The sequence below is a fragment of the Crocuta crocuta genome, unplaced genomic scaffold, assembly GCF_008692635.1.
Source record: "Crocuta crocuta isolate KB4526 unplaced genomic scaffold, BGI_CrCroc_1.0 scaffold131, whole genome shotgun sequence".
NCBI classification, from domain to species: domain Eukaryota; kingdom Metazoa; phylum Chordata; class Mammalia; order Carnivora; family Hyaenidae; genus Crocuta; species Crocuta crocuta.
Window position 1 is genome coordinate 8,766,888 of NW_027528977.1, and position 22,310 is coordinate 8,789,197.

General features: G+C 34.7%; 1 protein-coding gene across 9 annotated transcripts in view; it reads left to right on the top strand.

The window, feature by feature from the left end:
* Window positions 1-22,310, top strand: part of APC (APC regulator of Wnt signaling pathway) — a 143,696-nt gene that overhangs the window by 56,838 nt on the left and 64,548 nt on the right. For 6 of the 9 annotated variants that reach the window (XM_077757189.1, XM_077757187.1, XM_077757190.1 and 3 more), the window contains exons 2-4: window positions 7,830-7,982; window positions 17,765-17,849; window positions 18,895-19,096. In XM_077757189.1, coding sequence (XP_077613315.1) covers window positions 7,848-7,982; window positions 17,765-17,849; window positions 18,895-19,096 — 422 coding nt within the window. In that variant the 5' untranslated portion in view covers window positions 7,830-7,847. The remainder of the gene's footprint in view (window positions 1-7,829; window positions 7,983-17,764; window positions 17,850-18,894; window positions 19,097-22,310) is intronic. The other 3 variants (XM_077757193.1, XM_077757194.1, XM_077757195.1) reach the window with 1 other exon arrangement.

Consider the following 22,310-nt stretch of genomic DNA (forward strand, 5'->3'; position numbering starts at 1 on the left):
AAGTGAGCTATTAATGAATCAAATAATAAAAACTAAAAAAGATGACACCTAAAAATTATTTACTGAAATCTTAAGAGTAAGACTATAAAATGGTGAAGCACTAAACTATTCCTATTAAAATAAGGGATAAGATCACTCTTCAGCATTATTTTGAAGTTTCAATCTAACAAGATAAGAAAAAGAAATGAAGAGTAAATACCGGGAAAGAAGAGACAAAAATTATCTTTACTTATATATTAGATAATTAAACCCAGAAAATCTACTAGAAAAACTATTAGAATTCATGGGATAATTTGAGAAGGTGGATGCATAAAATGTATTATGTATTAAATAAAATCAGTTCTTACTGAGATTAGCAATATCTGGAATGGAATGGTGTTTATTCATGGCAAGTCAAACAACAACAAAAAAACCAGAAATTTGATAGAAAAGGCATAGGAACATTTCTTGAAGAAAAGTAGAAAATTTTATTGAAGGACTTGATTTATTTATGACAGAATGAGGTTAGATTTAGTATCATAGAAATATAATCTACCTCAAATTAATAGAAATGTAATGCAGTAACAGTTTTAAGTATACATGAGAATTTAGCAAATGATAAGAAACAACATTTCTGTTCAGTGGAAAGGAAATGTTTTGTTTAATAAACAGTGCTGATGTAATTGGTTATCTTTATGGGAGACCATAAAGTTAAAGCATTATACTCATACCATATGTAAAAGTAGCAATTCTATATGAATTCAGCACCTTAATGTAAATATGGAATTTCTCATACCAGCTAGTATATTAATCACTGGCATTTATCACCTCTTTCTCCTAAGACCTCATTTAAGTGATAGTAAAAAAAAAATTTTTTTTTTAAGATATGTACTTATAATGCCATAGAGTGAGAGGGAGCCAAATAGAGATTGCAGCAAATTTCTGGAAGATGAAGAAATCATGGAAATTAAAAATGATTGCTGAAAATTAATCAAGGACCTTAAAACTTCCTAGTTCTCTATTCTTTCCAGCATAGCAGGTTATTTCGTCTTATTTAAAAGTGAAATACTAGGGGCGCCTGGGTGGCTCAGTCGGTTAAGCGTCTGACTTCGGCTCAGGTCATGATCTCACAGTTCGTGGGTTCGAGCCCCGCATCGGGCTCTGTGCTGACAGCTAGTTCAGAGCTTGGAGCCTGTCTTCGGATTCTGCGTCTCCCTCTCTCTGACCCTCCCCAGCTTATGCTGTCTCTCTCTCTCAGAAATAATTTTTTTTAATTAAATAAATGTGAAATCCTAATCTTGAGAATTTTTCAATAGCCTTTGAAATTATCTGGGCTACCTTGGAGTGTTTAAAAACCAGAATTGGAAATTAATGTTCTGAGCCAAGTGTCAGCAAACTACCATTGTTTTTGTAAACTGAGTTTTATTGAAATGTGGTTATGCCCATTTATTTATATATTATCTGTGGCTGCTTTTGTGTTAAAACAGCAAAGGTGATTTTGACAGAAATCTTAGGGCCCATAAAGCCTTTGCAGAAAATGTTTGCCAATTCAGGTAATTTTGGTGGCCATCTTAGAGCTTGTCCTTGCTGAGAATAGACTTGGTAGAGTCCAGCCAAAGTAATTAGCCATTTACAGAATGTAAGGAAAGGAAGGATTGAGCAAAGAATATAGCAGATAGGAAACTAAATATCATCACCTATTGGGTCTTAGTAGAGAATAGAAAGAGAAGTAGAATGGAAGATAAGGACCTGCCTTGATTGTTAAATAAAGAGAAAAGAATTGGAGTGCCAGGGTGGCTTAGTTGGTTGAGTGTCTGACTTTTTCTTTTGGCTCAGGTCATGACCCCAGGGTTGTGGGATTGAGCCCCACATTAGGTTCTGCACTTAGCATGGAGCCTGCTTAAGATTCTCTCTCTTTCCCTCTGCCCCTTTTCCCTGCTCGTGCATTCTCTTTTTCTCTCTCTCAAATTAAAAAAAAGAAGAAGAAGAATTAAAAATAGGTGAGGACTCTGCTTGGAATTAAAACTTGTTTTTGGTATATTGATTTTTGTATCTGAAAAACTTGTTAAATTTTCATATTTAAGATTTTCTCCTTTTTTAACCCCTTTCCTCATTCTTTCTAAAAATTTACTGTGCTAATTAGTAATTAGGACTTCAAGGATTGTGTTGAATAAAAGTGGTAATAGTAGACATCCTTATCTTATTCTTAAGTTTAAAAAGAATGCCCCTGACATCTCACTATTAAAAATGTTTACTGTAGGGGCGCCTTGGTGACTCAGTCAGTTGGGCGTCCGACTTGCACTCAGGTCATGATCTCACAGCTCGTGAGTTTGAGCCCTGCATCAGGTTCTGTGCTGACAGCTCAGAGCCTGGAGCCTGCTTCAGATTCTGTGTCTCCCTCTCTCTCTCTGTCCCTCCCCCACTCGCTCTGTGTCTCTCTCTCTCTCTCAAAAGTAAATTTGAAAAAAAATGTTTACTGTAGCTTTTTGCCAGCTTCCATTCTGTTTCTAGTTTATTAAGAGTTTTTTTTCTTGCATAGTTAATGACTTTTATAAAATATTTTTTTCTTTGTCTATTGAGATGATCATATGATTTTTCTTCTTTAATATTTTAATGTAGTGAATGACACATAAATGATCTAACATTAAACTATCCTTGCATAGGAGAACTCAGCCTGATTCTACTATAGTTTCTTTACTGTATACTAATATATTCTGTTTCTTGACACTTTGTTCATGATTTTTGTATCAATATTCATGATAATGATAGCCATAATTATTTTTCACACTACCTTTGACTTTTATATTACAGTATATTGGCCTGATAGAATGTGTATTGACAATTTCTATTCCTGGGAAAGTTTTATAAAGTTGGAATGATTTGTTTCTTAAATGTTTGGTAGAAGGTATATGTAAAACTGTTTGGATCTGGAGTCTTTTTGTGTTGGGAGAAGGGAGAAAATATTTACTGCTCTAATTTTTTAATAATTACAGAACTATTAAGATTTTCTATTTCTTCTTAAATCAGCACCTCCCTCCTTCCAAATTTTGTTCATATTCTGTGTTTGGTCTTCTCTCTAATTCTATTTAGCCTTTTCAGAGAACCAACTTTTTGCTTTGATCTTCAAACTGTACTAAAAGGTATCAGAAAAGGCTTCTCAGCAGACCTCAGACCTTTTTTTTCTAGAAACAATGACTGTATTTTTATATACCCTTTCAGTGACATTTTTTATCCTTACACAGTTCTTTTAATATAACAGGATGAGACACAACGACCTACGCTCTTTGGGGGTGTTTTTTTGCCTTTTTTCTTTCTTAACATCAACTTCATTCTTTTTGATGCAGTGTAGTATTCCAATGTATGATTGTATCGTATTTATTTAAAAGTAGTTATGCTTTTATACCAAATAAAAAGTTGCTCACTTGCTTGAAGTAACCTGCCTGATCTTTTATTCCTACTCTATCTAGTAACAGGCATCATCAGAGAACTCCTCGAAAGAGGGTATATTCCATTTAAATATCTTTAATTGAAAAACAAAACTGCTTCCATAATTTAAGTGTGTTGTAATGTTCTTAAACATTTAAATCTCCATTTCTTCTCTGATTCATCTTAGTGTGTAATATGAGGAGTAGATGCAATCTTATCCATTTTCTTATGGCTGCCCTTTTGCCCAATGCCCTTATCTACCACCCATATTTTCACATGTATTTGAAATGCTACCTTCATTATGACTGAATTTATATATATTTACTTAATGGACGTGTGTGTGTGTGTGTGTGTGTGTGTGTGTGTGTGCATGTTCCCATGGTTGACCTATTCATATGACAGTATCCTAGCTTTTAAAAACGTTTAAAAAAAAAAAACTTTTAAGAATAAATTTATTTATTTTCGAAGGAGAGCACAAGCTGGGGAGAGACAGAGAGAGAGAGGGAGACATAGAATCTGAAGCAGGCTCCAGGCTTAGAGCTGTCAGCACAGAGCCCGATGCAGGGCTTGAACTCAAAAACTGTGAGATCATGACCTGAGCCAAAGTCAGATGCTCAACTAGCTGAGCCCCCCAGGCACCTAAAAAAATGACTTTGGACTAAGAAAAGAGTTGGAAAAATAGTGTAGTGAGTTCCTGTAGACCCTTATACTCCTGTATACCCTTAAGATATGTTAACATCTTACATATTCACAGTACAAGTACCAGGACTAAAAAATGAACTTATTAGTACAGTGCAGTTAACTATATATTGTTTTATTTATAAAGGCTTTATACAATATTTTAATATGTGGTCGTTCTATTCCTTCTATTCTCTTTGCATGTTTTCCGTTTATTGCTTGTTTTTCCAAATGCCTAGCTACAGAAAACAAAATGAAAACAAACCTTATGTAGCATTTTTATGGGACTCTATAAGATTTATAAATTAAGTTGGGGGAAATGATATCTTCATGATACTGAATCTTTATGTACATGAACAAAATATGTTTATACTTTTCCTCATATGTTTTGGACGCTTTTTGTTCAGTTTATGCCTAAGTATTTTATATTCCTAAAAATTATAAAAAGGACCTTTCCTTCCATTTCATCTTCTGTTTTCTCTTTGCACATAAAAAGGAAAGACTTCTGTATATTTTGGACTACACTAAATTACTGTGTTATAGTAACATATAGTTGATTCTTTGGGATATTCTAGGTATATAATTATGTCATCTGCCAATTGTATTCCTTCTAACTTCATTACTCTAGTATAGTGAGTAACAGGGGTAACAGTGGGCTTCCTCTGACTTTGGAAATAGATCTACTGTTTTCCTATTGAGTATGGTGCTAGCTTTGGGGCTGATATCAGTCATGTTAAAGAAGAGTCCTTTTATGTTCAGGGTTCTCAACCAAGAATGGACAACTGTATTTGTAGAACATCTTTTCATCACCCTTGACATGATCATATTTTTTTTCCTTGTAGATCTATTAGTACGTTGAATGATGGCGAGTTTCTAATAGTGATTTTTGTTGTAAATTTTAGATTTTCTTTCTCTTTGGTGTTAGTTTTGATTCATTACATTTTCTAGACAATTATCTACTTAAGTTTTCAAGTTTGTTTACATACAGTTGAACAAAGTAGTCTTTTAGGATTCTTTTGCTTTTTTTCTGTTGGTACTATCTTAGTGCCAGCTAAGAGTGAGAGCAAATACATATTTTTAATGTATCAAAACAAAACAATAAGAACACTTTCATTGATTTAAAAAAAAAGTGATCCGAGATTTCTTACATTAGTAATAATGTTAACTCCAAATTGAATTCTATTTGAATATCTCTTGCCAGCCTGAAACTTTCTTCCTCCTTGCATTAATTTCTTAGGATACTTGTAAGTTTGTTTTTCAGTGAACATTTGGATGAAAGTCTAAAAACGGACCCTTTTCTTTCTTTTCTCCTACCTTTCTCTTATGGGGTGAAGATCTCTCTAATGGGCATCTTGACTACAAAAAAACCAAATTGGGATGTTTGCATACTCTCATTTAAGTGAAAGATTCAGAGGTTTTATTCATTTCATGAGATAAATTTTGATTTTTTAATGTTGTTGAGTGACTTGTTAATATCTATTTGGTATGAAATTCTAATGATTGTATAAAAGGTGTTCTAAAGTAAATTTATGATTTCCCAAATTTTGCATCAAGCAATTTCAAGTTAGGGAAGAATGGTTGCAACAATTTAAAAGGATACAAGAGAGTATTATTCCATGAAACATCTTCTTGTTTCAATCAAATTATATGAAATACCCTGCTTTCTAGAGCAGAAATGACTTTCATGATTGTGATTCGGGGGTGGGGCGTGTGGGGGGAGAGCTGTTCAGATATTTTAATTATGCATATGAAAGGTTGAATTTTTTTCCCTTCAATAAAGACTGCTTAGTCTATCTATGTTCATTTTGCCCATCTGGCTTTCTGTGGTTGCATGAGGTCTCCATGTCTTCATATACCTGTGTATACCTGTCTCTTTCCCAGTGTTAATTACCTTTTATATCTTATTATTTTAGTGCAAACTTGCCTGTTAAAATTTTATTTGAAATAAAGAATTTTAGGGCTTGTGCTATTAAATTCTGTCAGTTTCCCACTTCTGCTACATGGTTTTTAATGTTCTATATATTTTCAGACCTGCTAGTTAATGGGATGATGTAAAGCAAGTAAATGATCATACCTATGATTTTCTTCTTCATTTTTGAGATGGGTCTTTACTTTTCAAGTGGCTGAAATACTTCTTTACCTCTTGTCCTTTGGTCAAGGGACAGAAGCTTAAAACTGTAGATTGACATTGGCTCATACTAAGTAAGATATGTTACATGTTACATAAAAAGTTACATCTTTTTATGACGTATACCTACATAGCAGTTTTGTTTTTAACTTGCCTTTTCTTACTTAATTCTAACCGTATCCCTGTGGTATATGTCCTGCTGAAGAGAGCACTAACAGTATCCCTGTAAATTGTACTTGTGCAGATAGTAGATAACCATTTTACAAATGGTGAAAGGAATTAAAATGAAGGGGCAAAGATTAAACCATGACCAAGCCTGCAATTAAGACTTGGGTCTCCAAATACAAATCTAGTTCTCATTGTTTTCCATCCTAAAGACTTTTGTCAGTGATTGCCCACCTCTCACGACTCACTTTCCTCCTCAGATGATAATGGCTTGCACCGGATGTATCATTAACTCAAAGAAGTGACTAAATGTGAGTCCTTTGACTTTCCTTGTTAAGGGCCTTCCAGTTGCTGAACTCCAGTACTGTCTTGACTAGTTAGTGACCTGGCTGCCTTAGTTTGTGTAGTGGATTTTAATCCAGAAGCATCTTATGTCAAGATCTTTAAGTATCATTTATAAACAAACTTTTGTAATACTTTTTAGTTCTAAAAGAATTGATAGGCAGAATTTTATTTATTCTAAATTGTGTTTGGGATTAAACTGAAAAGAGAATCTGGGTCTTCTGAACTTGGTTAGTCTTAATTAACTCTTAGCAATCTGTAATTCTTCATATTACGGACCTCTTACTACCTAGCTATCTTCTATATCTTTCTTTTCTTTCAGTGATGTAATTAATTGCCAGACTGTACATCACTTCTCTTTGACAATTTCTACTTCTAAACGTCAGTTTTCTTTAAGTGTCTTTTGGCCTCAGTCTGAGCACAGTGGGTCCACATATGCTATTGCATGGCCTAATATATTCATCTTTTTGAATAAATGTAATAGAATTTTGTATTAGTAATTCTTATTTTTCATCTTCCTATCAGAAAGATTTGAGGTCTCAATCTAGTGCTGTCATTAGTATTCGTTCTGTTAAATGGCTTCCTTTTTAATGAGGTCTTCTTGGAAGTTCAAAACTACTTCTCATGGATGATAGTTAAGACTAGCTTTCTATAAAAGTGACAAAATGTAATACCTAATCTCATTAATTCACTCTGGCTTTAAAATTATGTAGCTGTTGGGCAAAATTCATAAATAATGTTACCAATATAAATTTCTTATCAGTGATTATACTTCATTACATAAGTTTTGCCTGTAAGACCAGTTAAAGTATCTTTGAAAAAAATCCTAACTTGACAGAAATCTCATCCACCTGTGAAAAGGCAGATGTAATCAAATACTACTGAGGTCCTCTTCTATTTTATTCCTCCTTGTCTTCAGCTGAGACTCCAGTGTTTCATCCTCTTAGAAAGATGATGCTCCTTGAACAATATTGGTTTGAGACATTACTACCATATTAACACAGTTCTTATTAAATATCTCCAGAGTTTTGTTTCTTTATCCCTTTCTTTTTAAACAAGCAGCCACAATATTTTTTAGTAGTGAATTTCAAAATCCTTTTTAACCTTATAGGTCCAAGGGTAGCCAAGGATGGCTGCAGCTTCATATGATCAGTTGTTAAAGCAAGTTGAGGCACTGAAGATGGAGAACTCAAATCTTCGACAAGAGCTAGAAGATAATTCCAATCATCTTACAAAACTGGAAACTGAGGCATCTAATATGAAGGTATCAAGACTAACTTTTAATTGTAGTTTATCCATTTTTATTCAGTATACCCTCCTATAAACTTGGGGTTAGAATCTGCACTTAAAATTGTATTTTAAGTGAAGCAGTAATATGTAAACTCCTTCTTGGAAAAGTTAGCATGTGTGTTTTGAACAAAATGTATTAATCCAGCATATCATATAGAGAAAATAATCGTAAACCCCCAATTACTAGTTAGTTCTTAGTTGTTTTTAAGCTTAAAAATAAGAGACCAAGTTTAGTATCACTCTGCTGAGGCTGGGTATTCTGTGTAATTCACAGAAACTAGTCTCACAACTTTAGAGTATACCTCAATTATTAACAATAGTCTTCCTCCCCAACTGTCTAGATCTTGTCTCCACTTAAGTACTACAGTGATAAATGTTCAAGAAAAACTCAGTTCCCAGGGGGAAGAGTCCAGAACTGAAAGTCAGTACCTGGTCCTATTCCTTGTTTTGCCACAAGTCAAGTTATATCACCGTTAGGAACGCTTCTGGACTTAAGGCGCCTTATTTAGAAAATACAGGCATCATAGTGGCCTAGATGATTTCCCTGGCTCCTTCAAGTCCTGAAATTGGCTTGCCAAATAGCATTGAAAAGTTGTGAAAAGTTACAAAATATTCAGTCTACAGTGGAAAAGATATGTTCTAATTTCAAAATAATTGAGGTTGAAATTTTAGCTATTTTAATTTCCAGTTACTTAGGCAGATTAATCTTCTCACTGAACTTAATAACTTTATAAATTTTGGAGATCATCGACAAAACTGTTAACCTCTTTCTCTTTTAAAAACTCTTCCTGCTTCGTGTTGTTTCTGCCTCTTGGCAATTTTAGCATCCGGGTGCCTGACCCTGTTCTTCCTATCTGTCCACTACTCTTATTTATTTCCTATTTTCTTCTTGTTCTTTTTCTATGCATTTTGAGGTCACCTTTATTCTTCAAGCTTCTGTACATCACTGAACTACTTTTGCTCCTCTCTTTCCCTTTATAGTCAAATCATAACAGTTCAACCTTTTACTCATGTGTACGATTCTGTCTATCTATAAATCTTTTCTATTCTAATTACACACCTATTTCTGTGTGTAAAAACTGTCTTCAGCAATGACAGATCTCCAAGATACCTACTTCCAGTCCTTTTGGACATAAGGTAGACTTTAAACAAACATGTTTTCTCACCATGAACTGTAGGTGATATTAAAAACAAATCAGTTATCTAATAGGTTGAAAAAGATTAGTTTGCTATTTTAACAATAATCAACACAATATATCTAAAATTATTGTGCATAGCATGTGGTTTTAAAAGTTTGAAGATACAGAATTAAATTCCCAACAGGACTACTCTTTCATCTACTTTGGGAAGTATATTTTACAAAGAACTCCTCTTGGCAGGCCTATCTAGATACCTGCTTTATAGTACATAATTCTGAGATCGCTTTTAAGTTTTTACTTAACTATTTGAGGAAATTAGGAATTAATTTTTGGGACACATTTTAACCTACCCTTATGCCCATCTGCATGCTGGAGATGCAAGTGGAATGTCTCAGAATAACAATACAATTCAGACCCTTAAATTTCTACAGTGGAATTTAAGGTTGACCACTTATCCATGTGGTATAATATTATACATCAGGAATAATTGACACTTAAGGTATGTCTAAATTCAACCATGAGTTGATTATTACTCAGCAAGTGCTTCTGCAGACATCTTTGCAAAGACATCCACATAATTCTTTAGGATTGGGCATATGGTATCAAAGCAGTTACAACCTTATAATGAAATTATTATGTAGTTCTTCTAAGATGCTTCAAGCTGTTCAAGAGCATGAACCATGACCATTTGTTTTGTCTTAGAATATTGATTTGTGAAAAGACACTTGGAGACACTGGCACTTCCTCCATTGGATTAAAGTTAATCCAAAACAGTAGTTATTTATCTCAAAATCACTTATTCTTTGGAATACATTATATAACCTTGAATGATGTTTCCTCCTCATTAACCTGTTTACCCCAAAGAAAGGCAAGGTGGGCCTTCAACTAGATTATTTAAGGATTTCTGAAATTTACACAGCAGTACCATCTAGTGGCAAAAAAGAATACTGCTTTGCTGTTGTTAACAAGGCACTGATACAAATAAGCTATAAAAATATTTTGTGTGTGTGTGTGACAGAGAAATATGTGTACAACAGTTAAGGAAATGTGAACCCTGACTGTATATTTGAAAACATTAAAGAAAAGTTTATTTTTTAGGTATAATGATGGCATTATGATTTAGAAAGATTTCCTGTTTAAATATATGTACTGAATTACTTATAGAAGAAATACTATGATGTCTGAGATTTGTTTTCCAAATAAATTTGAGTCAGGGAGGGAAATAGAGGAAGTGGGTGTGGGTATAGGTGAAACAAGATCATGAGTTGGTAATTATTGAGGCAGAATATGAGGATGCATGGGAGTTTGCTATAATGTTCTCCATACTAGGTATATGTTTGACATTTTCTGTAAAAAATATATATATATGTGGCAAAATAAAATAGAGATTGCATGGGATTTAGATGACCTGGAAACAGATAAATGCAGGATTATAGCTAAATTTAAAAGACATTATGTACTGTAGTATTTATTCCAGGGCTAGAAGTCAACTTGATTTACTTTAAAATGCTGAGCATACAGGTGGCTGGGTGGCTAGTTAGTTGAGTCTCCGACTCTTGATTTGGGCTCAGCTCATGATCCCAAGGTCGTGGGATTGAGCCCTGCATCTGGCTTCACACTGAGCATGGAGCCTGCTTAAGATTCTCTCCTCCCCACCCCCCCTCACACTTTATCTCTCACTCTTAAAAAAAAAATAACAATTTAACAAATAAAATTCTGAGCATAGCAGCAAGATAAATATGGCCATGTAGAGATGTGAAGCCTTTAAACTGAGAGATGTCTTGGTATAGAAAAATTATCTGTAGGTAAATTTTTAATGAGCCATTTATATCTTTGTTGTATTTTGTCAGAATGAAACTTTATAAATTGTATAACTTCAAAACCGTATACATGTAGAGTATCTTATTTTCAGAGTATAAGAAACAATTAGAAATAAAGACTCAGATTGACATATTTCATAACTTACTTGGAAGATTTAATTAATAAATGTGTTTGGTTAATAAAAAGAATATATAACTGATATACTGATAGAAACAGAAGTGAGTCAAGTAACAACCTCCTTGAAATGGCATAGTTATTCACTGGTAAATATTTTCTTTTCACTGATAGCACCACAGAACATTTCACCTCTAATAAATAATCCTTTAATGTTTCCAAAATCTTAAAGTACTTTTTAAAATGTGCAGTTATAGAATATAAATAATCTTTTAAAACCAAATATCCAGGATTTATAAATGCAAATGAATATTCTCTCCTTCTAAATTACATAGTAATTTTAAAAACTGCCATTTCTCAAAACTTTTTCTGAAATATTTTATTTACAATTGTTTTGCAGTTGTGTTACATGTTTATTTGTTTTAAGTCTTTGAAAGTGAGGACTACTTCTTTAAGGTTGTATGCAGTACTCAGCCCTAGGCAGTCATTCTTACTGCAACAACTAAGAAACACTGGATAAAATACAAAATTCATACTTTAAAAGACCTTGGAAAACTGTGGAGTCATCAAGGAGTATATTAACTAAAATTCATAAGAGGAAAGATCCCTTTCTAGATGAGCTGAGTTCGCTGGTGATTTTCTTCCCCATGAATATTTGTTGATTCTGAATACAGACTGCTGTTAATCATTGGCACAGGCAGGACTTCATTGGAGGAAAGAAACTGTTGCAACCCTTGACAAACATGTGGGCAGATGTGAAGTACTGACATATAGAGGAGCTCCAAATGCATGGCTAGTTTTCCCCATGGAGCATTGCCTGAGGCCAGTGAAGGATGCTGGGGATGGACTTGGAAAGCGGAGTATGGGAAGCAAAGCCCTGCTGAGGGAAGGACACATTACTTTCACACAGGAGGTCTTCTCAAGACATTTGCCAGACTTTTAAGTTTGCAGGGCAGGAGATCAAAGAGCTAAGCTCACTACTTCCAAGGGACAGAACTTTAAGGGCTAAGGAGTCAGGCACCACCTGAGAATAAGGCTGAGCTAGAGGAGCAAAGCGAAATATTCTTTAATCTTGAAATAGTTGAAAGACACAGACTTACTAAAGGTAGGGATCCTGTACCATATATGGCCAGTTTTCCTTTCAAGATAAATATCAGATTTGGGAGCTGTATAGGGAAGGAGGCTAAGAGCTGAGGGACAGAAGCCTGTATTATTTTCAGTCTAAATTTAGAGAAGAGACACATTTATAGAACTTGGCAAATCAAATCGATGTAAATTTTGCAGCCCATTTTTAGTTCCTAACTGGATGGAGGAGATCAGACCCCAATAGTGGAAAAGGCAAACACTAAGGAAAAATGTCTTAAGTCTCTCTTGTTCTTGTATACATAATAATTGGCATACAGCTAAAGTTACAAGAAATGCAAGAAATGAAAATGATAAATCAAGAGAACAGATAGTAGAAACAAATCTAAAGGTGATCCAGATGTTGGAATTAGGAAAGATTTTAATGTAATTATTGTAAATTTCTTGAGAAAAAGAAAAGATGGTTAAAGTGGATGAAAAGTCAGGAAATTTAGACAAAGAATTGTAATCTATAATTAAAAAGAAAGATATTTTAGAACCTAAAAATAGTTTTGCTAATAACTTATTGGATGGGCTTATAAACACAGAATTAATGAAGTAATGAGAATACAGAATTAGTGAACATATTAGAAAAGTCAATAGAAAATATCCAAACTAAAGCACAGAAAGATAGGGGCCCCTGGGTGGCTCAGTCAGTTAAGCATCCGACTTCGGCTCGGGTCATGATCTCACAGTTCATGGGTTCAAGCCCCGCACACAGGCAGATAGATACAGGCAAATATAAATGAAGAGTCAGAAGGGGCAGGAGAAGAAAATGGAGCAAGAGTAATTTTTAAAGAGATAGTGGCTGAGAATTAGTGTAAAGTTGCACAATTACTAAAATGTGGTAATAGATTAGACTAGTAGACTAGTGGATATAGAGTTGGGAAAAATAGCCATATGTATGTGGTCACTTAACTTATGACCAAGGCATCCCTGCACTTCACTGGGGAAAGAGTGGTTTTTTCAATAAATGGTTCAGGGGCAATTAAATATTTGTATAAAGAAAAAGTAAAAAAAGAGCTCAGAGCCCTAGCTCATATCCTATCCAAAAATTAATTCAAGTTAGATTATCAACCTAAGTGTGAAAGACTAAATTGTGGCTTCCGGAAGGAAACATAGGGAACGGCTTCATGTTTTTAAAGTAGGCAAAGATTTCTTAAATAGAATGACAAAGTACTGACCATAAAAGAAAAACATAATACATTAAAACCAAAAACTTCTGTTATGGCTTTAGAAGAAAATATAGGACAACATCTTTGTGACTTTGGGGTAGGCAAGATTTCTTAGGACACATAAAGGACTAAACAAAGATACAAAATGGACTTCAAATTAAAAGCTAAATTTAAATCTTTTTTAAAAACTTGATTAAGAAAATGAAAAGGCAAGCCATGGATTAGAATAAAACATTTACAGTTTTAATCTAATGAAGACTCAGTACAGATAAAGAATTTTTGCAAACCAGTAACAAAAAAAAAAAAAGTCCTATTTAAAAAAATGGCCAAAAGCTTGAAAAGACCATTCAAGAAGAAAGATATATGGCCAGTAAGCACATGGAAAGGGATTCAGCATTCTTCATCATCAGGGAAATGCAAATGTCATTTCACTCCACTCAAATCACTAAAATTAAAAAGACTGATTGGGGTGCCTGGGTGGTTCAGTTGGTTAAGCAGCCAACTTTGGCTCAGGTCATGATCTCATGGTCTATGAATTCGATTCTCACATCGGACTCTGCTGACAGTTCAGAACCTGGAGCCTGCTGCAGATTCTGTGTCTCCCTCTCTCTCTGTTCCTCTCCCCCCTCCACCTTAAAAATAAATAAATATTAAAAAAAAAAGACTGATCATGAAAACTGTGGAACATCAGGATGCTCATACATTGCAGGTAGGAGTATAAAATAGTACAGCCAGGTTGAAAAACAGTTAGGCAGTTTCTTTTAAGTTAAATCCTATGACTTACCATTTTGACACCCAGATATATACTCAAGAGACGTGACTACAAGTGTTCACTCAAAGGTATATGCAGGAATGTGCATAGTAGCATTCTTCATAATAGCCTCCAAAGTAGTAGCAACCCAAATGCCAACCATGAGGATAAAGGATAAATCATTTGGGGTTTTATTCATACAGTTGACTGCTACACAGCATTGAAAAGTTAATTGATACATGCAACAGCATGGATGAATCTCATAAATGTTTGGTGAGCAAAAAACATGAGACACAAAAGACTATATGTTGTATGATTCCATTTATATGAAGTTCACAAACATGCCAAACTAATTGAAAGTCTCGAAACTTTTTTTTAAACCTTAAATTTCAATAATTTTATTTGCCTCTATGGTTATAGCTTATATCAATAGATTTCTTTTTTAATGTTTATTTTTGCGAGAGTGAACAAATGAGGGAGGGGCAGGACAGAGAGAGAGAGAGGCTTGGAAGCAAGCTTCCTGCTGTTAGTACAGAGCCTGATGTGGGCTTGAACTCATGAACTGCAAGATCGTGACCTGAGCTAAAGTCATGTACTTAACCGACTAAGCCACCCACCCAGATGCCCTTCAATAAATTTCTAACAATATGTATAGACACTTTTTGAAGAAGCTCTTATTACAAATTTGCATATTCAATATTTTTAAAAATTAAGAAATAGAGGCCAACAAAAAGATATCAAATCATCCATTAAAAATTCTTTTTTTATCGGGTAACCTTTGACCGCATGTAAATTTTTCTCTCTGCACATTCTGTGCAGGCATGCATTTGATAGGATTACATTTCGCAGCATGCTTTTTAGAAATTTTATGTGCTGGAGTGCCTGGGTGGCTCCGTTGGTTAAGCATCCAATTTTGGCTCAGGTCATGATCTTGCAGTTCACAGGTTCAAACCCCACATCAGGTTCTGTGCTGACAGCTCAGAGCCTGGAGCTTGCTTTGGATTCTGTGTCTCCCTCACCCTCTGCCCCTCCCCCGCTATGCTGTCTCTCTCAAAAATAAACATTTTAAAAAATTGTTTTTAATTTTATGTATAATAAACTTTTCATATCAGTAATTCATAATATTATAGTTGTATGGTATTCTATTATATGGCTAATTATAATTATATTTATTATATATATATGGCAATTATATAATAGCCATAAACTTATGAAAATAAGTTTAGTTAATTTTTATTGTTGGATATCCAAGTTTACATGCCATTATCATTGGATTTTTATTTTATTTTAATTTTTTGCTCATTATTTTTAGTTTTGAAAAATGAGGCATATGTCCTGTGACATGCCAAGGATCTCTTTTAGTTCTTTTTGAACTTTTTTATCTTCGTACCTTTTCTAAAAACAGNGAAAACAAAAAAACCAAAAATATGAAAAAATTGCTTGTAACCCCAGCTTCTTCGAATACCACTGTTAACATCTGGATGCCCTGGGGTTTTCAGCATCAGCATCACCTGGAAACGTGTTGAAAATGAGATTTTCGGGGCTCCTGGGTGGCTCAGTCAGTTAAGCATCCGACTTTGGCTCTCACGGTTCGTGGTTTTGAGCCCCACTTCGGGCTCTGTGCTGACAGCTAGCTCAGTGCCTGGACCCTGGTTCAGATTCTGTATCTCCCTCTCTCTCTGACCCTCCCCTGCTCATGCTGTCTGTCTGTCTGTCTCTCTCTCTCTCTCAGAAATAAATAAAAACATTTTAAAAAAGAAAAGAAAAAAGAAATGAGATTTTCACCTCTATCCCAGGCTTACTGAATGAGCAGTCTATATTGCAATAAGCTCTTCAGGTGATTCGGATCCAAACTGAAGTTTCAGACCCACCACTGCAGGCTGTGGAGAAGAATCTTGTATGGAGACCTGATCAGAACTGTGCTTTAAAAGGCTTAGTCTGATAGTTCTATGCATGGTAGGACCACACAGGAGATTATTTAATAGTTTTGAAAGGGTTAGTTACCAGGTAAGAATAGAAAAGAGATGGTTCTAAGAGATGCTAGAGGTTGAAGACAGAATTTGATAACTGATGTGTGATATGAAGGAGGTGATGCTAAGGACTTGAGCCTAAGAGGAAGAAAAGGCTGTTTCCATTTAAGAGGATACAAGGCAGAGAACAGGCTGTAGTGGCACAAAATGATAGTTCTGGACATTTACTTATGAAGTGTATACCATCCAGATGTAAAGCATCTGTCAGTCAAATTGAGAAAGTGAATCTAAAGTTTGCAGTTCATTAGAGACATATAATTTGAAGTTACCTGAAGGATAGTTGTTGAATTGTGAGGCTGGGGAGTATAAGAAATAGGGGTAAATTTAAATAGCCATTGAAGTACTACAAGTAGTGTGAGTAGATGGAAGGAGAATTGAGATTCTGAGAAACACAGATAGCCTAGAACAGTAGTTCTCAAACTTTATGGAAGGAACACGTCCTGAAGTTTATAGTAGACATTTTAGAGTACTCATTCAAGGATCACCTCACTGTACGCATTCGTTCCTGTCCCACAGATGTGATACATTTTGGTCTTAATAATCTAAACATGAGTATCTATCACCTCCATGTTCCCACATGTATTTTTCAAAGCCTTTCAACTACCAACATGGTCTGTTATTTGAAGGCCAGATCGTAAGTCTGCAGGTTATTTCTTGTTAACATAGAAACATTAAAATGTTGATAATGTCACTGTCCAGGTAAACCAGTAAAGTTGTTTTTGCTGCATTCACTTTTTGACAGATTTCCTTTTCAGTCTGTTTATGAATCAGTTTTCATTTTGGGGAATACTGCCCATTGTGGCCATACATATTCAAGAACATTGTCTTGCTGTTTGGAAGCCTAACTGGTCAACAGAGACTTTGTTGGGAACTTGAATGGAATGCCCCAGAATATGCAAATACAATCTAAATTATACTTAAGGAACATGCAGAAAAACTGGTAGAAAATGACAGTTTCCAGCGTTCTTTGAGGAAAATTTATCAAGGGAAGGATTTAGATGGGAAAGAAGTTAATGGCTTCAGAAGTCGGGAGGCAGTGAGCAAGCATACAGTCATTTCAGTATCTGGTAAATATAAATTAGTATGCTAGAATATATTTAAATATGATATAAAAAACTTGAATATTTACTAGGATGTTACATAAGACAGCATACTATAATTTTTAATTTGGTGTTTTTCATGGTCATGTTGGTGCAGGCATCAGAGACACGGGTTCTAAACATATAACCAGCTTTTGCAGCTTAGGCAGGAATTTGAGTTTTGCTTGACCCATCTGAAAAATGAAAATAATTCACCTTGTTGTATTGGTTTAAAAGTTAGAGATAGATAATGTTTCTTAACTGTTCATTCAGTATCTTGCATGGAGACTCCCCATAATCTCCATTATCATTCCAAATATCACTGCTGTTATTGAGATATAATTTATTATTCATAGTTAATAATAGGTAATATATGTAGAGTGCTTTACAGCTTAAGATACATTTTCAGTTTATCTGAAATAATTTTTTTCCCTAGCCTACCTAAATGCCAAGAAACTTAGTATCATATCCTCACAAAATTATTTAGAGTTTTGTCATGTTAATGTTTTGTGTTCCTTTTTACAGGAAGTACTTAAACAACTACAAGGAAGTATTGAAGATGAAGCTATGACTTCTTCTGGACAGATTGATTTATTAGAGCGTCTGAAAGGTAGAATTTTTGAAAGCGTTTTAAAGTAATTTTTTAAGATCCAGCTGTCAATATTAGGTGCATATATCCAAATACAGTTTCCCTTGAGCGTTGGTTTCAGTTTTATTGGTATAACAGCCTTCTCTATTACGGTTAGTTGTTAAAATACAAATACATAAAATGTCTCTTTGTCATTCCTGAAGTTAAACATTCAACTGGATTTGAATAAACTGTTTTAGATTCCTCATTTGATTATTTCAGCTCTTTTTAAAACCCATTGCTATTAGGCCAGTCACTAAATAGGCCTTTAGTAAGCTGTATGCAACAGACTGGGCTTATTTCCATACTTGAAAGAATAGTGTCCTTCTCTCTTCCATCCAGGATAGGAATGCTTTATCTTGTCACATATAGAAACTGATTATCACATGTAGAAGCCATTTTTAGTACAATTTTGAAATAATATCTTTCTCATTTTGTTTAAAAATTCAAATATCAAAACAAGGTAAAGTACTTAATGATAATTGAAACTTAGCTGAGAAATTACCTTTGATCCTAAAATATATTATTATTTAGTAGGAATCTAAGGAAGGATATTTTGTCTGATTTTTCTTTAACATACTCCTTTTCCCCCTGATTCAGACTGACTTGAAAGTTTAGTCATTCAGTTTCTTAATAATTGTTTATTCAGTCATGTGTACTTGGCTTTCTCTGTTACAAATTTAGAGTTGCAGGGAACCCTTTTTTTTTTTTTTCTGATGACTAGTTATTTGTGTATATTGTATTTCTACCTGGAAACAGCAGTCATTAACTATTTCTGAGCATCAGTATTTGTGATAAGGATTTTCTCTGTTCCCTGCCTAAATTTGCTGTTCTATAGCTGCCATAATTTAGTACTTCTACAGGTTTTATGTAATATATATAATGTATACTCAGTTATATCATGGGTTAAAATTAGAGGACTAAAATATGAATATATGTTTATTTTTAAGACAGTATAATTGCATTAGCAATATTTTAGACCACTTAAAGCAGTTGTTATATAAAAACTTGTCTCTCTTTTATTTAGAACTTAATTTAGATAGCAGTAATTTTCCTGGAGTGAAACTACGCCCAAAAATGTCCCTCCGTTCTTATGGAAGCCGTGAAGGATCTGTGTCTAGCCGTTCAGGAGAGTGCAGTCCTGTTCCTATGGGTTCGTTTCCAAAAAGAGGGTTTGTAAATGGAAGCAGAGAAAATACTGGTTATTTAGAAGAACTTGAGAAAGAAAGGTAACTTTTCTTCACTAAATAGTAAACTTGTATGTTCAGTTTTTCCCATTGTTCTGTCAGTTTGTAAATATAAGATAGGAATTTATGAAACGTGTATGGCAACTGGTCACTGACATGTAAGAGATTTGCATTTCCTTCTTCGAAAATAGTACGTTACTGGTCATACTTACATTAAATCTAAAAATGTAAAGAGGCAAAATTAAATATGAAAATGTAAAGGAGGCAATTCTTGGGATTCTTAGATTTGTATTTTGTTACTTAAATAGTTCGAGTGTCCTGTAACATGATCATAATAGTTATATCAAGTTAAAATATGTAACTCATTTTTAATTGAATTTCTTGGTACCTTTTGAAATAAATTTAGTAGCTCCAGAGCCAGTATAAGGTAACCGTTTCCATAAGGATGGCCTATTATAAGTATCCACAAATGAAACATTTCTTTTTTCAAAATTTTTTGTTTATTTTGAGAGAGGGCGTGATTGCATGGACTACTTGGGTTGGGAAGGGACAGAGGACGGAGGCAGGGTGAGGGAGGAGAGAGAGAGAGAGAGAGAGAGAGAGAGAGAGAGAATTCCAAGCAGGACACAGAGCTTGAACTCACAAACTGTGAGATAATGACCTGAGCTGAAATCAAGAGTTGGATGCTTAGCCACCCAGGCGCCCCTAAAACATTTCTTAGTTTATCAGTTTCAGTGTCTTAAAGGACATTATTTGACATATATTATGAGTCTGAATTCTCATAGCTAAGGTATTCATTCTTCTCTTATTGAAGTTAAAGTCATCTCATGACAAATACCAGAATATCTATCACTATCAAGAACTTTGTCAAATGTTTTGTAAAAGATTATGACTTCCTTAATGCATAAATATCTTATTGTTTTTATATTCCTAAAAATTCTATTAAATATTCAATAACTATTAAAGTGTATAAACATTACATATTAGCTCTGTGATCTTGGTCATGTCATTAAATTTGGTGGTGTTTTCTCCTGTAAAAGAGGAATATGGTTCTACCTTGCAGAGTTGTAAAAAGTGATTATTAGTGTAAAAATGTCCAGCATATCTAACTGAAAGGCAAAAGACCTTTTTCTGCTCTCTCTCTGGTTTTAGGTGTGTCCATCTGTAAAAGTAGGTTAATCTTCTAACCAGGAATAGTGTTAAGCTTTCTTTCATCTTGAGTATACATGAGTCTATGTTTCTTACCTTGAGCCAGGACTATTTCTGTCTGACGCTATAGGAAACACTGTTGTGAATAATAAGCTAACTGGAATCTGCAGTCTTCCATCTCTATCCCCTTTGACTTTATACCACCTTTCCTAGGAACTAAGTTTGCATCACCTAGATAAAGCCCCTGAGTTTATTAGCAGAGAGAGAGAGAGAAGAGAGTATGTGTGTAGTTTTGATTTCTTTTGTATCCTCTTGGTTCTCACTTGTTGGAGGGAGGTAAAAATTGAGTCCTTGCTTATACGACAAAATCTTTATTTTGCTCTCACACTCATTTGATAGTTTAGATAGGTGTAAGGTCAAACTCATTTTCCTTCTTCATTATCAATGTCACTGATGAGAAATTTAATACCAATCTGATTGTCATTCCTTTATAGGTAGCCATTTTTCCCTCTTTTGAAGCTTTTAGAATGCCTTAGTATACATGTTTTCTTCATTTATTATGCTGGATAATCACTGTGCCCTTTTGATCTGGAAATACATTTCCTTCAGCTTTTGAAAATTCTGTTACATGACTTTTTTAGGACTTTCTCCCCTCTTTTTTGTATTCTGTCTTTTCCTCTCTTAAATCATAGATTCACTCTCTTTGTCTCTTTTTTTCTTGTTTTCTTTATTGCCCAAGCTAAGTGCTAGAAAGCAGTCAAGCCAGGACTCAAACCCAGCTACACAGCTCTGTAAACTTTTTGAACCTCAGTCTTCAGTCTGAGGAGTGAGCCTAAAAATAACTACCTCAAAGGGTGTTGTGAGGATTAGATTTAAAAAAAAAAAATCTCTCTCTCTCTCAAAATAAATAAATAAACTTAAAAAAAAGAAATTAAAAATGAGGCTCCTGGGTGGCTCAGTTGTTGAGTGTCTGACTCTTGGTTTCAGTTCAGGTCATGATCTTGTGATTTATGGGTTCAAGCCCCATATCAGCCTTTGTATTGGCGGTGTGGAGCCTGCTTGGGATTCTCTCTCCCCCTCCCATCACTCTCTTGCTCGCTCACTTGCTCTCCCCCTCCCATCTCTCTCTCTCTCTCTCTCTCTCTCCCTCTCCCTCCCTCTCCTCTCTCTCTCTCTTTGTCACACACACACACACACAAAATAAATAACTTTAAAAAAAAGAAATTAAAAAAATACTTAGAACTGTGTCTGTTCCTTAGAACATTCAATAAATGTAGGCTGTCATCATGTTGGCTATTCACTCATTTCACAAATACTTAATAAATGCCTAATAACATATGTACCATGCTCTTTTAGGTGATGCTAAGTTAGCTAGAGGACTAAGAAGACACAAGACTTATTTTTTTTTTTTAATGTTTTATTTATTTCTGAGACAGAGAGAGAGAGAGAGACACCGTGAGCAGGGGAGGGTCAGAGAGAGAGGGAGACACAGAATCCGAAACAGGCTCCAGGCTCTGAGCCAGCCGTCGTCACAAAGCCTGACGCGGGGCTCAAACCCACAAACTGTGAGATCAGTGACCTGAGCCAAAGTCAGATGCTTAACCAACTGAGCCACCCAGGCGCCTCCAAGACTTACTTTTTAAAGAAGATTGTTAACAATCACTAAATAAGCCCAAACCCTAAAGAGCTATCTGCCTGTGGGTCTAGACCTAGTTTCAGTTCTGAGCCATCAACAGTGTTGTCAACCACTATCATTTAACCACTTGTTAACATTTTGGCTGAATACTTTGTGACCTTGGCTTCCCCAGAGGATTTTATCACAGTTTGACCTTAACCTTAACAATAACAGCTTATCCCCCTTCTCCCTACACCGCCATCACTAACACTGGCCTATCAATTTAACCACTTTTAACACTCAGCTATTACTTAATGATGAGCCCATTTATTGGAGAGTAATCAGAGGAAATAGCAACATCACCATCTATCCCTCTCTTCATGACCCTAAGTCCTGGTAGGTCCTGCAGGTTCTCACCCAGAAACACTGAAAAATAAAATTAGATCTCATCTTAATGCCATTTTACAAAAGGAGCTTGGGTTTTCTCCGGTG